Consider the following 16,259-nt stretch of genomic DNA (forward strand, 5'->3'; position numbering starts at 1 on the left):
GTCCGCATCAGAGAAATATAAGCTGTTCGTAGAGCTTAACTTCTTCCTCCCGAGAGACATCTACAGGCAAAACCTAGAGCTCTGTATGCCTTAAACCTCTCTTCCTCCACATGCTTATTCCATTTTAGGTTGTCCGTAATGTGAATACCAAGCAGTTTGATGGAGTTAGAAATTGGTAGTTGGATTCCACATAGAGTAGTTTTGGTTCTGGAGTGGTTGTCTAGCTCTGCTTAGTCTTAAATATCCATTCGTCTGCTTTGGACACTTTCCTTAACTTGGTCTCCATTGAAAACAACTCCAGCACATTTTATCATGTACTCCAATGAACTATATCAAGGCATTCCCACGGGATATGTAATCATGTTGTTTCGCTTTAATCAAATACAAAATACTCAAATACCACGTCATGTTGTTATGACGTAACTCTTGAATTGTATGATGGGGCTCACTATTTTTAACCACCAGCCAAGATTGTGAACATTTTATTTCACGTTTCTAGAACAGAACTCAACAAGATGATGTGTTGTTGTCAAGATTGTGAATTTTAATCTTAAAGTTTTCCCATTAGAACTCAATTTTTTAACATTCGTTTACAGTATTGGCTGAAGATAATCTCAATGGAGATCAAAACTAGTACCATGGTGTTTAAGTATTTGTTATGAATAAAAAGTGTATTGAATAGTGGAACCCTTTCTTTTCTCTGCTTCAAGTTGTGAACAATCGCTTATCTTAACCTAACAAATATATTACATTTACCCTGATAATTTTATAAGTGGAATTACAATACAGTATATACTTTCTAATTCAGAGGTTTGTGATTATTGGTTAGGGGTGGAAGTGTTGTATTTAAAATGAGTAATTTCACTTTAATTATTTAGTTCAATAAATAATCAAGTTCTTAAGTTTGTACATCCATTCCTTATTATTCCTTCTGTTGCTGTACATTAAATTACATCCCCTCAGTATTGGCACTCTATTGAACAGTGATCACCAGGGAATGGATTTATATGTACTAATAATCAAATATGTACGTATATATTTTAATTATATTGACATGGAATTATACAATAAATGGACATAAAATTATGGAAATAATAATTTTTATTAACTACTATTACAAAAAAATAGTATAGTATGATTAACCAAAATAAGTAGGCCTCCATATGTGTATAATTCATAGGGTTAATGATAAAAACAGTTCCTCAGAAGAAATAATGGGATGGATTATTCAAAATATATCCAGTAGATAATAACAGAGGCCTGGTTTCTTCAACTCTATGTTCAAATTTTACTTAACAAATTTTAACAATTGTTATTAATTTAGCACTTCGTTTAAAAGTGCCCTGTTTCACGAACACATTTCGAAGATTTGTTACGAAACAATTGTTAGAGACAAATTAACACTTTTCCGTGAGATTTCTGAAAGCGTTTGGCAGTGAGTCTTTTGTTTCTTTACGTAAAGTGCTCCTAGTGATGTGCTGAAATAGTATTTTGTCACACAAACACATGGTTGACATTATTATAGGTTATGGTTAGCAGAAACGTAAACATGTCAAGTAAGATGCAACAAAAGTGTTACTATAATGAATGCAAGACAAATGTTATAGTTTTAATTTAAAATTATGAGAGTGTGCTTAAAAAATTAAAGAACGGGCTGTTAATGCTGCAATGGCAGCAGGAATTCTTTGCAGGATTCTACACACTCCTTCCTTGCACTCGTGAACATAGTCATCTACAACTATATGAAAAGTGCCTCAAGCATAATATTTAACAAGTAGAGGCCAGACCCTGCGGTCAACCGATTTCACTGAGCTTCAATGTGCCTGTGGTGAGACGCTCTTCAATTACTCGTGCAGGAGGGAACTCGGAATGAGGAGATAAAGGCTAATTTAGGAATGAACTCGATGGATGAAGCTGTACACATAAACCGGCTTCGGTGGTGGGGTCATGTGAGGCGAATGGAGGAGGATAGGTTACCTAAGAGAATAATGGACTCTGTTATGGAGGGTAAGAGAAGTAGAGGGAGACCAAGACGACGATGGTTAGACTCTGTTTCTAACGATTTAAAGATAAGAGGTATAGAACTAAATGAGGCCACAGCACTAGTTGCAATTCGAGGATTGTGGCGACGTTTAGTAAATTCTCAGAGGCTTGCAGACTGAACGCTGAAAGGCATAACAGTCTATAATGATAATGTATGTATGTAAGGGTTTAAGTCAATACGCTTTCATTTTCGAAAAAATGAGGTCAGATGTCATTACGCAGAATCCGCTTCGGACAAAGTGGAGGTGATAGAACACTAAAAGGCAAACAAATCCGCAAGGCTATCGAAATCAAGAAACATCCGAACAACATAAATTTAGAAGAAGGATATAAAATCAGAAATTCTTGGATGCCTATCATTCATAGTTTGACATACAGGCCACAACATAAACACACGGGACGAATCCCCATTACATAACAGCGCGGGCAAGCTCCCACTACCTGGCTCTGACACATACCTTCCAGAACGCTCACGAGACAGCCAGGGCTTACGTCAGCCAGAAAGACTAGGATATAAAAGGCCAAGGTCAGGGCCACTCTAGTTGTATAAATTGCTGCCTGGGAGACTGATTACCTCAGATTGAGTAGGGGTATTTCAGTCGCCTTGACAAAGAATACTGCAATGTATTCGAAACGTCGGCAAACTGTACGTGATGTACAGACAACAACAACATGGTTCAACCCGGAAATTAAATAATTCTTCACACCGTTGAAGCGTCACCTCTAAAATCATGCCTACTGTATTCACTTCAGCGACCATTTTACATTCAAATTTCCAAAATTCTGAAAATAGGCTGGGCCGAAATAGCTTTGCTGCAGATAAATGTTCATTAAAACCAAAAAGATCGGCAATACCTTTTAAAATTACGTCCCACACCTCTTTTGCCACGATCCGTTTGCTGCTGTCACATCGAGCATGCTTTTCACTAGGGCCCTGTTTTGAATCACACGCCTTGCTCAGTGTCGCACTGAGTGAGTGAATTTCTAATGTTCTGAATAGAAGACTTGAAGGTAGACACATTCATTAGGGCTTTAACACTGTCAGTCTCCCTGTGCTGTAGTTCATTGAATAAAATATCAGCATGTAGCATGATTTTATTAAAAAGTTTTGGGATACGTTTCTTAACAATCTCATCTAGTACGGCTGTCCATTTGGAAGATTTGGAGAAAAACGAGGAAAATCCCTCCAAATTGCTAAACAAACTTTAACTTGCTTGTTTTAGATTGCACAGCGCTTGATAATAAAGTTCAGCTGATGGGCATAACAATGAACAAGGTACGCATTTTTGTACACGGCTTTCATTCTTGCCTGTACTCCTGTGTATTGCCCGCTCTTCACATTTGAACCGTCATAGCTCTGAGCTGTTACTTTTTCAGGGGACTTATTTACCTCCAATTTCTCTAGTTCAGCAAATAAAGCTTGGCTAATTCCTTCTGCAGTATGATCACTGGGCAGCACAAAGCTAATAAACCTTTAGTTTATTTGGGATTCATTTCATATCACGCAATAAAAACTAGCTGAGACAACATGGTACAGTCAGTGTTTTAGTCAGCTTTTTCGCCAAGTAATCTGTCCGAGAAATCTTGTCGCGTATCAACTGAAGGCACATGGAATAGATTGAATCTAAAAGCTCGTTCTGTATAGGTTTATAGTCCCAGAAAAATATAACTGTTAGTTTTTTCAATGTGCTCCTTTAAAGTAGAGCCCGGCTCTGCCATTAAATTAATCAATCCACGAAAGATTCCAGGATTATCGGATGAATGTGTTTCATCATGTCCTCGCAGTGCGAGCTCAAATTTTCCACAAAACTTAATGCAGTCAATCAGTTTACTGAGTATGCAACAATTTTTTTATATGTTCTCATTGAACTGCTTTACTTTCAACCCATATGCACTGTCTAACTGGCATCGGATGTCTGCTTTACCAAGCATTGCAAACTCAATACCATTATTAATATGGTTTTCACTAGATTTGTTTTTTTTTTTCTTTATCATGCAAGTGTTTTAGATCTGTAACGCCTGTTAAAGTCCACACGAGACCACCAGAATTCACAGCCAAACCCGTGTAGCAAAAGAATGCATTTATCTCACACCCACACAACCAGTCTGCATATTTGTACAATGTCCAGTTGAATTTTCTGGTATAGCCAGCTTTACTTTTGCAAGGATTCTGAACCTGTGTAATATTTAAATCAGGTTTTGGAGGTCCTAGCCTTTTCAGTTCTAACCTACTGTCAAAGGAAAGTGTCCACAGAATAAATTTTCAAAAGTAAGAATAAACCACCCAAGATGTAAGGATAGTTAGTAGAAGTATGAAAATAAAATGAAGAGGCATTCCAGACGTAAGCGCTGTGAGCACAACTTGCCAGTTTCAGCTCCAGAGCACAGCTTCAATATTATTATTATTATTATTATTATTATTATTATTATTATTATTATTATTATCAAGCACAGACAAATAAATCACCAAGGTACCGCTATCACCACAAGCGCTTCCAAATCACAACCGCACAGTAAACACTTTCAGAGATCAACAGCGTTTAGAATAATCACCACGAATCACAAACACAAAGAGAGATTACAACCAAACAGTACGACAACTGACCAGTATCACCACACTCGTGCAAGTCTTCAGCGTAAAAAAAAACTTTTTCACTGCTGCCAACCCTCAAAAAATGTGGAATGCAAGCCAGAGACCCATGTTACTTCACCTTTACAATTTTAATCAAAATTCCTGGTCTCGAATGTTACATTTCAATACAATTATTTATTATTTTTCTTCTTAAAATATTAATAATAGGGAAAACAAGGTCATAAATTATTACTTAATTTTATTGTATGCACACATGGTGATTTGGCTGGCGCATGCTCGTATAGGGGATTGTGAGGACATCTTTACTGCTACAGACTCTTAAAGCCTCCTACCGCACCCTTTCTCCCCTGGAAACTGTCCATCAGCATGCTTCCCCCTTACATCTCAATCCTACTCACCTGTATTATGTCCTCGGACGGAAGTTTGAGAGTCCGTGCCTCGTCTTCAACCTGAAAACATTTACCAGCGAACTGCGCGTTGAAAGTCAGTCACCTAGGTTTGATATTACAGAGTCTTCCTTATTGATGAGAATTTACAGTTTTTCAATAAAATGTAAGTTTCTTAGCATTATTCGAGTCCAATATTTGACTTCAAATGTTGACAGAAAATAAAAGGGCCATTTGGTTCTCAACGGAGGACACTGTCCGAGAGTCCTTAAGGGCCGGCTGCTACTGCTCTTGACACCTTTTTTCCAGGTCTTAGGCTTTTGTTTCATATGCTGTGAACTGTCTTCTCTCCCAGGCATTATTTCCTTATGATAAAGACCATGTAGTTTGGCCACTAAAAGCGGTCTGTATTATACATTTGACATATTTGTTTAATAGTGGATATCATATCTCATAATCTAACACCTTTTCAGGAACTGATAGAACAAGATAGCAGTCCAGTTAGTAGTCCTGAAAGTGTAGAAGACTGTGGTAGACCTGAACTCTTGAACAGTAGTGACCAGAAGGATCAGAAGGAGCCTTCTGAAAGTGCCTCACGTAAGTAGCATTCTAACTTAATTAGTCCTAAATTTTTTTATTTACCGGGTCCTGCTGAAGATTTTTTTACTTGGAAAAAATGCATTGTTGCAGTTCATAATTTTCACAAAATCAGACTTCTTGTGATTTTGCTCTAATTTCATGGATTTATGAGACTTAGGAAGAACATAGGGAACAGTTTCAGGACCTTGGTATATTATTATTGGTTTATGGGGCAAAGTGAGCATGAATTGCTCCTCCTTGAGGCAGTGTGTGTATTATGGCTATAAGAAATTTCTTCTAGCTCAGTGGAAAAGAAATTATTTGGAGAGTGGATTCTAGATAAAACAGACCAAACACAGTGTTGGCAGTGTTTGGCCTTACTGTTGTGGCATTTTTCCTGTGGGTTTTATAGAAATGTAGGTGTTTTGTCTGAAGTGGGAGCAGAAATACTAAGCTAGATTTTAATGTGAGGGGCACTTCTGTAATGGATTACTCAAATGAATATAACTGGAATGTGTAGTGTATACACTACTCTTGAGATATTCAATCAATGCAAAGAGTACTCCTCAGCAAGCTGTTTTGCTGCCGTGAAGTTAATTGTAATTTTCCCTGCCATTCTGTTATGATTACTAATAGACGCGGGACTAATGTGTTGACAAAACTTTTTTTATTATTCTATCTGACCTGGGTATTATAGATAATTTATTATTGAATTTGAAGGGTATGTCCTTAACTTTTTAAACTGTTCTTAGTCCATTGGTTTGGTACTGCATGAAAATCCTGAGTAGTCTAGTGGTCTGTAAGTGCTTTTATACAATGGTCTACAATATCAGTAGAGTGGAGCTGCTTGTTTGGGTCATCATTTCATAAATATTATTGGTGTGTCCATACTTCTGTATCCTTTTTATATACAAGCATACATACATTATCATTATAGACTGTTATGCCATTCAGCATTCAGTCTGCAAGGCTCTGTGAATTTACTAAACGTTGCCACAATCCTCTAGTTGCAACTAGTGCCGTGGCCTCATTTAGTTCTATACCCCTTATCTTCAAATCTTTAGAAACCTAGTCTAACCATCGTCGTCTTGGTCTCCCTCTACTTCTCTTAACCTCCATAAGAGAGTCCATTATTCTCCTAGGTAACCTTTCCTCCTCCATTCGCATCACATGACCCCACCACCGAAGCCGGTTTATGTGTACAGCTTCATCCATCGAGTTCATTCCTAACTTAGCCTTTATCTCCTCGTTCCGAGTACCCTGCTTTTTAAATTTAACGTTAAGAATTTCATATTTAGGTTCCGTATTGAAACAAGATTTACATCAAAGAAAGGACAATAAGTTCCACCTTTTCAATACTATATATTGTGTGAAAGTTTTACATTACAGTTAAAACATCAGAACTTTTGTACATTCGGTACCGGTTTCGACAGATTCCCTGTCATCATCAGCCGAGAATAATTAAACAAAGACAAGTATAAATCATGATTCTTATGGTGTGATTACAATGGTGGATTAAAAATATACATTATATGATTAAAATAGTATATATATACACACAAATAAAAGGTAAGTAAAATGGGAATGGTCATTATTCTTTGAGGTGTACACCTTAATATTTCTAATTAAAAGGTTAATTTGTTAAAAGAATTTTGTTCTTGTAATATATAATTAGGGCCTATAGTGAAATTTGATTGTAGGCTTAAATCTGTAATATTTTAACTTTTTGACCAGTCAATTCATTGAAGTTATGTAGCCATGTTTGACACATTAAAAAGGTAAACAAACATTTAGTCTAATGGTGTTCCACATAAAATATGTACAATAAAATTCGATTGGAGCTTCAACTTGGACTTAAGAATGGAAGAATTATATTAATGTTCAATGCCAGCAGAAATAGATGAGTTAATTTTTTCACTATGTATTGATGTTGATAGTTAGAATGTCCATTGAACAGTTCAATATGTCGATTTGTATTCTGGAATGGTTTACATTATTTTGAGAAATAGTAATTGAGGTTCTTGCTAAGGTGGTACTTGAAGATCTTGTGTTGTAAGTTGTGAATACATAAATGATTTGGAAAGATCCTGATACAAGTCGGAACCTATAAGAAATAAAATGCTATTTAAAGTTATATGAAAATCGGAAGGAGTAAAAATTCGCGAAATATTAGCGAAATGAAGGACTCACCTCAGGTGCCAAGTTGGTAGTAGATGTATCGGAGTGGAACTAACAGGCTGAATATGAAGAGACGGATTTCGGAAGGAAGCAAGGAGGGGCGGAGTTACTGAGCGAGGGGAAGAGGGAGCGCGGTGGAGGCGGGACTATAATCGGGTGGGCGTGGACGGCGGTAGGGGTAATAGGGGTAATCACACCATAAGAATCATGATTTATACTTGTCTTTGTTTAATTATTCTCGGCTGATGATGACAGGGAATCTGTCGAAACCGGTACTGAATGTACAAAAGTTGTGATGTTTTAACTGTAATGTAAAACTTTCACACAATATATAGTATTGAAAAGGTGGAACTTATTGTCCTTTCTTTGATGTAAATCTTGTTTCAATACGGAACCTAAATATGAAATTCTTAACGTTAAATGATAGAGCCAACCAGGCAAAAAGTAAAGCTCATTATTATATGAGCCTGAGAATTAAAATAGGAAAATTAATCAAAGACATAGACTTTATTAAGAAATGCATTGCTCATAATTTGACTCCTAATTTTCTAAAGAACAACAACAAGAGACACGTTTTACCACATCAACATAAAGTCTACCATAAAACTAACAAATTATGGCTCAAAAATGAATTAAAATTTCTACATAAGAAAAAATCACTCTTAAATAACCGATTATATGAGACTCACCTCAAAGTTGCTACGTTGTTATCAGACTCACAATGGAATATTTTCCAAGAGAAAGTCTACAGTAAGCTATCCACTTTACTTATTCAAAAACAATCCACTTTAAATAACAAGTTTCAAACTCTCCTTAACAAATCTCCCACAACCAACAAACCATCTAATAACCCGATCAGCCTAGACACTGCCAGTCACCCCATAACAGAATTTCATCCCCCATTCATCAACTTATCTAATGCAACATTCGATGACGAAGAGATCGCTATTTTATCAAAGGGCCCTAAACATAACTGGCCTAATTACAACCCATCAAATGTTGCTAAAAAACTAATAATAGAAACAGAAGCAGTGATAAAAAAGATGCCTTACGACATACAAGATGAACTCAGACACGAAGCTAATAAACAATTAAAGAAAACTTTTGTATCACCAAACCTGAATATCACCAAATCACAACTTGAAGATAGAAATAAGATCATTCAACTTAAAAAGAAAATAAGACAATCATACCATCGTTACGAAGGCAGATAAAGGAAACACCACTGTAATAATGAACCAAACAGAATACGTATCCAAAACTAAAGATTTTTTCACAGACAGCACTTTTACAATAATTAACAAAGATCCAACACAAGCCATCCAACGGCAGTTAAAACAGACGCTTAAAAACCCATCCTTTCTCTTAACCGACAGTGAAAAAAGTAAACTAATTCATATGAACCCAGGACTTCCCACTGTCAAAGCACAACCTAAAATACATAAGACTAATGTCCCAATACGCCCTATTGTAAACTATAGACCTAGTCCTTTGTACAAAGCAGCACAATTCACTCAACAATTCCTCAAAAAACACTACACCTTTCAGTCCAAGAAATCTATAAAGAATACACTTCAACTTATTAAACAACTAGATGACTTTACACTTCAACCATATCACTCTTTACACTCGTTTGACGTTACTAATATGTACACTAGTATTAAACCAGAAAAACTCCTTCATATTATCCCTCAAAATCTACACAACCATAGCCAACTTAGTCAACTTGAGATAGCTGACTTTATGTCTATCTTGAAGCTTTTAATCAATAACAACTACTTTACATTCGATAAAATAATATACAAGTAGGACGGCCTAGCCATGGGTTCACCAGCCTCCGGCATTTTAGCAGAAATATATCTAGATTTTTTAGAACATACAAAAATAGACAATAATGCAACATTTAACAACATACATCTCTGGTCCAGGTACATCGATGATGTATTTATTATTATGGACCAACGCACTATAGACGCAGCTACCACTCTAACACATCTTAACACTATCGACACAGACATTAAATTTACACTAGAATCCGAAGTCAACAATACCATCAATTTTCTAGATCTCACTATCACTAGACTCCCATCTTCCTTTAAATATAAAGTTTATAGAAAACCCACACATACTGCTACGACAATACAACAGGACTCTACTCATCCCCCTAATCATAAACGGGCTACCTACAATAGCTTAGTACACCGAGCATTCAATATTCCTATGTCAAAATCAGACCTTAATAAAGAATTAAACACTATACGCAATATCGCATTTCATAATGGCTACAATAAGAATTTTATAGAAAATATAATCAGCAAATTCAGACATCGCCCAAAATTGAACCTAATTAAACAAACTACTAAATCAAAAACTTTTTCAACTTTTACCTATAACCGCAATATCCATAATATTACAAATATATTTAAGAAGCAGAATATTAACATTTCCTTCAGAACTAATAATAGAAACCTAGACATTCTACACAACTCTAACTCAATCAACCCTTCCAACCCCTTTGAAAAGTCAGGTGTCTATAGATTTCATTGTAACGACTGCCTCAGTACCTACCTCGGACAGACCGGTAGATCGTTCAAAATTAGATATACAGAACACGTAAATGCAATTAAATACAGAAAATTCTCCGCAGTAGGCCAACATATACACGACTATAAACACAAATTTTATGGCATAGACCACGATATAGACATCATTGAAATAATAAATAAAGGTCCTATACTTGATTTCACTGAACAATTTTACATCTCACTTGATCAGTACCATAATTCAAATTTTAATCTCAATGATTTATCCGACAAACCTACGATTTTATTTGATACGTTTATCAAAATATTGAACAATCTTAAAATCCCCAAAAATCGATCTATCTTCAAAACAATCCATAACACGCTTACATATGACCCCTACCGCCGTCCGCGCCCACCCGATTATTGTCCCGCCTCCACCGCGCTCCCTCTTCCCCTCGCTCAGTAACTCCGCCCCTCCTTGCTTCCTTCCGAAATCCGTCTCTTCATATTCAGCCTGTTAGTTCCACTCCGATACATCTACTACCAACTTGGCACCTGAGATGAGTCCTTCGTTTCGCTAATATTTCGCGAATTTTTACTCCTTCCGATTTTCATATAACTTTAAATAGCATTTTATTTCTTATAGGTTCCGACTTGTATCAGGATCTTTCCAAATCATTTATGTATTCACAACTTACAACACAAGATCTTCAAGTACCACCTTAGCAAGAACCTCAATTACTATTTCTCAAAATAATGTAAACCATTCCAGAATACAAATCGACATATTGAACTGTTCAATGGACATTCTAACTATCAACATCAATACATAGTGAAAAAATTAACTCGTCTATTTCTGCTGGCATTGAACATTAATATAATTCTTCCATTCTTAAGTCCAAGTTGAAGCTCCAATCGAATTTTATTGTACATATTTTATGTGGAACACCATTCGACTAAATGTTTGTTTACCTTTTTAATGTGTCAAACATGGCTACATAACTTCAATGAATTGACTGGTCAAAAAGTTAAAATATTACAGATTTAAGCCTACAATCAAATTTCACTATAGGCCCTAATTATATATTACAAGAACAAAATTCTTTTAACAAATTAACCTTTTAATTAGAAATATTAAGGTGTACACCTCAAAGAATAATGACCATTCCCATTTTACTTACCTTTATTTGTGTATATATACTATTTTAATCATATAATGTATATTTTTAATCCACCATTGTAATCACACCATAAGAATCATGATTTATACTTGTCTTTGTTTAATTATTCTCGGCTGATGATGACAGGGAATCTGTCGAAACCGGTACCGAATGTACAAAAGTTGTAATGTTTTAACTGTAATGTAAAACTTTCACACAATATATAGTATTGAAAAGGTGGAACTTATTGTCCTTTCTTTGATGAGTACCCTGCTGCCACTGTTCCCACCTATTTGTACCAGCAATCATTCTCGCTACATTCATGTCTGTTACTTCTAATTTATGAACAAGATATCCTGAGTCTGCCCAGCTTTTGCTCCTGTAAAGCAAAGTTGGTCTGAAAACAGACTGATGTAAAGATAGTTTCGTCCGGGAGCTGACTTCCTTTTTACAGAATACTGATTATCTCAACTGCGAGTTCACTGTATTAGCTTTACTACACCTTGATTCAATCTCACTTACTATATTACCATCCTGGGAGAACATACAACCTAAATACTTGAAATTATCTACCTGTTCCAGTTTTGTATCACGAATCTGACATTCAGTTCTGTTGAATTTCTTACCTACTGACATCAATTTAGTGTTCGAAAGCCCAATTTTCATACCATACTCATTGCACCTATTTTCGAGTTCCAAGGCTTTTGGCACAATCTGCCATTAAGACCAAGTCGTCAGCATAGGCTAGACTGCTTACCACATTTCCACGTAACTGAATCCCTCCCTGCCACTTTATACCTTTCCGCAGATGATCCATGTAAACTAGGTGAATGATTACAGCCTTGTCTAACCCCTGTAAGTACCCTGAACCAAGAACTCATTCTACAATCAATTCTCACTGAAGCCCAATTGTTAACATAAATGCCTTTGATTTTAATAATCGACCTTTACTTCCATTGTCCCCCAGTATGGCGAGCATCTTTTCCCTTGGTACCCTGCCGTATGCTTTCTCTAGATCAACGAAACATAAACACAGCTGTCTGGTCCTCTCATAGCATTGTTCAGTTACCTGGCGCATACTGAAAATCTTATCCTGACAGCCCCTCTGTGGTCTGAAACCACACTGGTTTTCATCCAACTTCTCAACTGCTGATCGCACCCACCCTTCCAAAATGCCAATGAATAATTTGCCTGGTATACTAACCAATGAGTTACCTTGATAGTTGTTGCAATCCTTCCTGTTCCCTTGCTTACAGATAGGTGCAATTACTGCTTTTGTCCAATCTGATGGTACCTTACCAACACTCCATGCTAATCTTACTACTCTATGAAGCCATTTCATCCCTTCCTTCCCACTATACTGTACTTCACCATTTCAAGTCTAATTTCATCTATTCTTGCATTTTATGACAGTGGAGTTTATTTACCGTGCTTTCCACTTCCTCAAGGATAATTTCACCACCATTTTTCTCCTCCCCATAAGCTTGGCTGTTTGCAGCACCACCAGGCAGATTTCCTTTTACGTTGAGATGGTGTTCAAAATAGGTCTCCACCTGTCCAGTGATTCCATGGGATCTGTTATGAGTTCACCTGAATTTCCCAAAACACTGTTCATTTCCTTTTTCCCTCCCTGCCTAAGATTCTTTATTACTGTCCAGAAAGGTTTCTCTGCTGCTTGACCTAGCCTTTTCAGGTTATTACCAAAATCTTCCCACTTCTTTTTGGATTCAACAACTATTTGTTTCTCTCTGTTTCTTTCTTTTCTTCCCTGTCTGCATCGACCCTTATTTGGAGCCATTTCTGATAAGCCTCCTTTTTACGTTTACAAGCAGCTCTCACTTCATCATTCCACCAAGATTTTCTTCTTTTCACACAGTTGTTCCTAGGCATTCCCTTGCTGTTTCTAATACAGCATCCCTGTATGCCACTTATTCTCTTTCTGTATCCTGAACCTGCTTACTGTCTTCTGTTTGAAACTTTTCACTAATCATATCCATTTACTTCTGTCTAATTTCTTTGTCCTGGAGATTTTCTACTCTTATTCGTTTGCAGACAGATTTCACTTTCTCTATCCTGGCCTAGAGATACTTAGTTCACTACAGATCAGATAGTGGTCTGTATCATCGGAAAATTCCCAGAAAACTCGTGCATTCCTAACAGATTCCTGAATTCGACGTCAGTTAACATATAGTCTATTTTGTATCCAGTACCCGTAGCCTCCCATGTGTAGCGTTTAATGGCCTTATGCTTGGAGAATGTATTCGTAACTGCTAAATCCATACTAGCACAGAAGTCCAGCAAACGCTTCCCATTCCCGTTAGCTTCCATATCATCCCCACATTTACCAATCACCCTTTCGTATCCTTCAGTTCTATTTCCAACGCTCACATTGAATTAGCCCATCAGCACTATCCTATCCTTGCTGTTGACCCTGACTACGATGTCACTCAATGCTTCATAAAACTTGTCAACTTCATCCTCATCTGCACCCTCACATGGTGAATACACTGAGACAGTTCTCGTCCTAATTCCTCCAACTGCCAAATCTACCCACGTCATTCTCTCATTGACATGCCTAACAGAAACTATGTTGCCTGCAAAAATATTCCTGATAAGCAGTCCTACACTATTCTCTGCCCTTCCCTTTTTAACACCCGTCAAGTACAATTTATGATCTCCTATCTCTTCCTCGTTATCTCCTCTTACCTGAATATCACTTACTCATAGCCCATCCGGATGCATCCTCTTTGTTGACTCAGCCAGTTCTACTTTCTTTCTTCCATAAGCCCCATTAGTATTTATAACTCCCCATCGAATTCCATTTCGTTTGCCAAGTTGTTTCCAAGGAGTCCGTCGCCTGTCAAATGGGAGTGGGACTCCGTTACTCTCATATGTCCAAGGCTTACTTAAAATTATCTGAGCTCGGTAAATTCATGAAGCAGGATGCTCCCCTACTTACATATAGTCCAAGTGAGGATCTCTCCTCTAATGGTTTAGGGACAATCGATGGTTTGTATAGTCCTCGCCGTTTGAGCACAAAGAGGGTCATGACTCAGAATATGTCTGAGATGCCCACTCCCATTCCATAGCAACTGGTATGCTGGCTCTCAGGACTACTTACTAGGCCACTCAGCCATTGCCCATGGTTCACAAAGTAGGATGTGACTACAGTAACCCACACCATGAACCTTTTTCTAAAAATATTTTTTTGAAAATTTATTTTATATCTGCATAAATATTGGACTTTACATCTACTCTAATCTGTTTGCCGTGTTCATGTCAAGGCCTTCTGCTATCTTTCTTAGCCCTGTAGATTTTGCTCCCATACTATCAATCCGGCATGTCTTCAGCATTCTTTGTTGAGTTTGTTTGGGTCATCAATCCATAAGACTGTTGTGACACTGCTGTAAAATTGCTTCTGTCCTCTTTCCATATTAGTTATTTTCCATGTTTCACACCTGCAATGCTATACTCCTCACAGACACCTGAGAAATATCTTGTTTCCCATTTCTTTGAGACGAGAAAACTTCTCTTCTTTAGAAATGCTGTCCTCGCTTTGACTGGTTTGCATTTTATGTCTTCTGTACTACCTACTTCTATTAATAATATATTATTTTGCTACTTGAATAGCATTATTAATCTGTTTCTATGAAGGTAAGAATGTATGTCCTATGCTGCTAACACTAAATTGACGCATCTGATGACCCATTGTCTCGGGAAGTACACACGCTATTTCCCCAGATTTTTTTCTTGCCAGCAATTATACCGGTCTGAACACACTGTACCGATATTATGTAAAATGTTTTAAAATGAGCAAGTTATAAACATTTTTTCCGAAATGTGTGACTTTTAAAACTCAATTTCAGAATATTTTTGTAAGTAATTGCAGTGTTTTTATAGGAGAAGTACCATGCATTTGAAACATAGGCTAAATATATGCAATATACAAAGAATTCATTACTCTAGCTTTATTAGTTTTTTTAAAAAATGGGTCTCTTATAGTGAAAATCATAGTTCTGAGATATTAAGCTTTGAAGTCTTTAAATTATAAATCACAGCAGGAATTCGCAAGTTTGTTAATCCATCAACCTAAAAGCTTCTCCACATCCTTCAGCCTACTAATTCTACCATCATTGAAAGTTATAATAGCATCAGAAATGCCTAGTCTTTGGGGTTTTCATCCAACAAAACCATTTTTGGGAACACGAGAGCATAAAATGTTGAATGATTCATTCACATTTTGAGTTTTCCCATGCAAGCATTTCTGTAATAGTTCTGGGATTAATCTGCTCACCACAGAGAGAGCAAGACACACTTTCAAGAAGCACAGTTTCAAAGAGACTTTGATCTGTAATCACATTATTTAAACTGTCATTTTCTTGCCCACTGGGAGTTGCTATGTTCAATTTTCATTTTGAAGCACTAAGGAGCGTTGCACCTTCACTCCCACAATTCTTTTGTTCATGTCCACCTTAGAGACTTGCATCTGTACTATCCTCACTCGCCAGATTAACTTTGGAGTATTTATTACCACTAAATACTCGTTTGTGAACACACCTTTTGGTTCAGTCATTTTACACAAAAAATGTTATAATCGGGAAGAGAGAGAAAAACATTGTCACTAAATTACTACAATGTACTCTGATTACAAGACAACCACGTCACAACTCTGCGTTGCATTTGTTTATCCGTGTAGCCCACTTAATCAGCACGATACCAACCTCGAAATAAAAGAAACCACAGCTTTCTAGATTGCGTGATTCTAAAGATATCCCTGGTCAAATGTTCCATTACT

The 16,259-nt window shown here is 36.8% G+C and overlaps 1 protein-coding gene across 3 annotated transcripts in view; it reads left to right on the forward strand.

Annotated features, from left to right (window-relative positions):
• LOC136864398 (PHD finger protein 23A) overlaps positions 1-16,259 on the forward strand; it is a 147,188-nt gene that overhangs the window by 31,691 nt on the left and 99,238 nt on the right. For all 3 annotated transcript variants that reach the window (XM_067141342.2, XM_067141339.2, XM_067141340.2), the window contains exon 4: positions 5,496-5,619. In XM_067141342.2, coding sequence (XP_066997443.2) covers positions 5,496-5,619 — 124 coding nt within the window. The remainder of the gene's footprint in view (positions 1-5,495; positions 5,620-16,259) is intronic.

The sequence above is a fragment of the Anabrus simplex genome, chromosome 2 (assembly GCF_040414725.1).
Source record: "Anabrus simplex isolate iqAnaSimp1 chromosome 2, ASM4041472v1, whole genome shotgun sequence".
NCBI classification, from domain to species: Eukaryota; Metazoa; Arthropoda; class Insecta; order Orthoptera; family Tettigoniidae; genus Anabrus; species Anabrus simplex.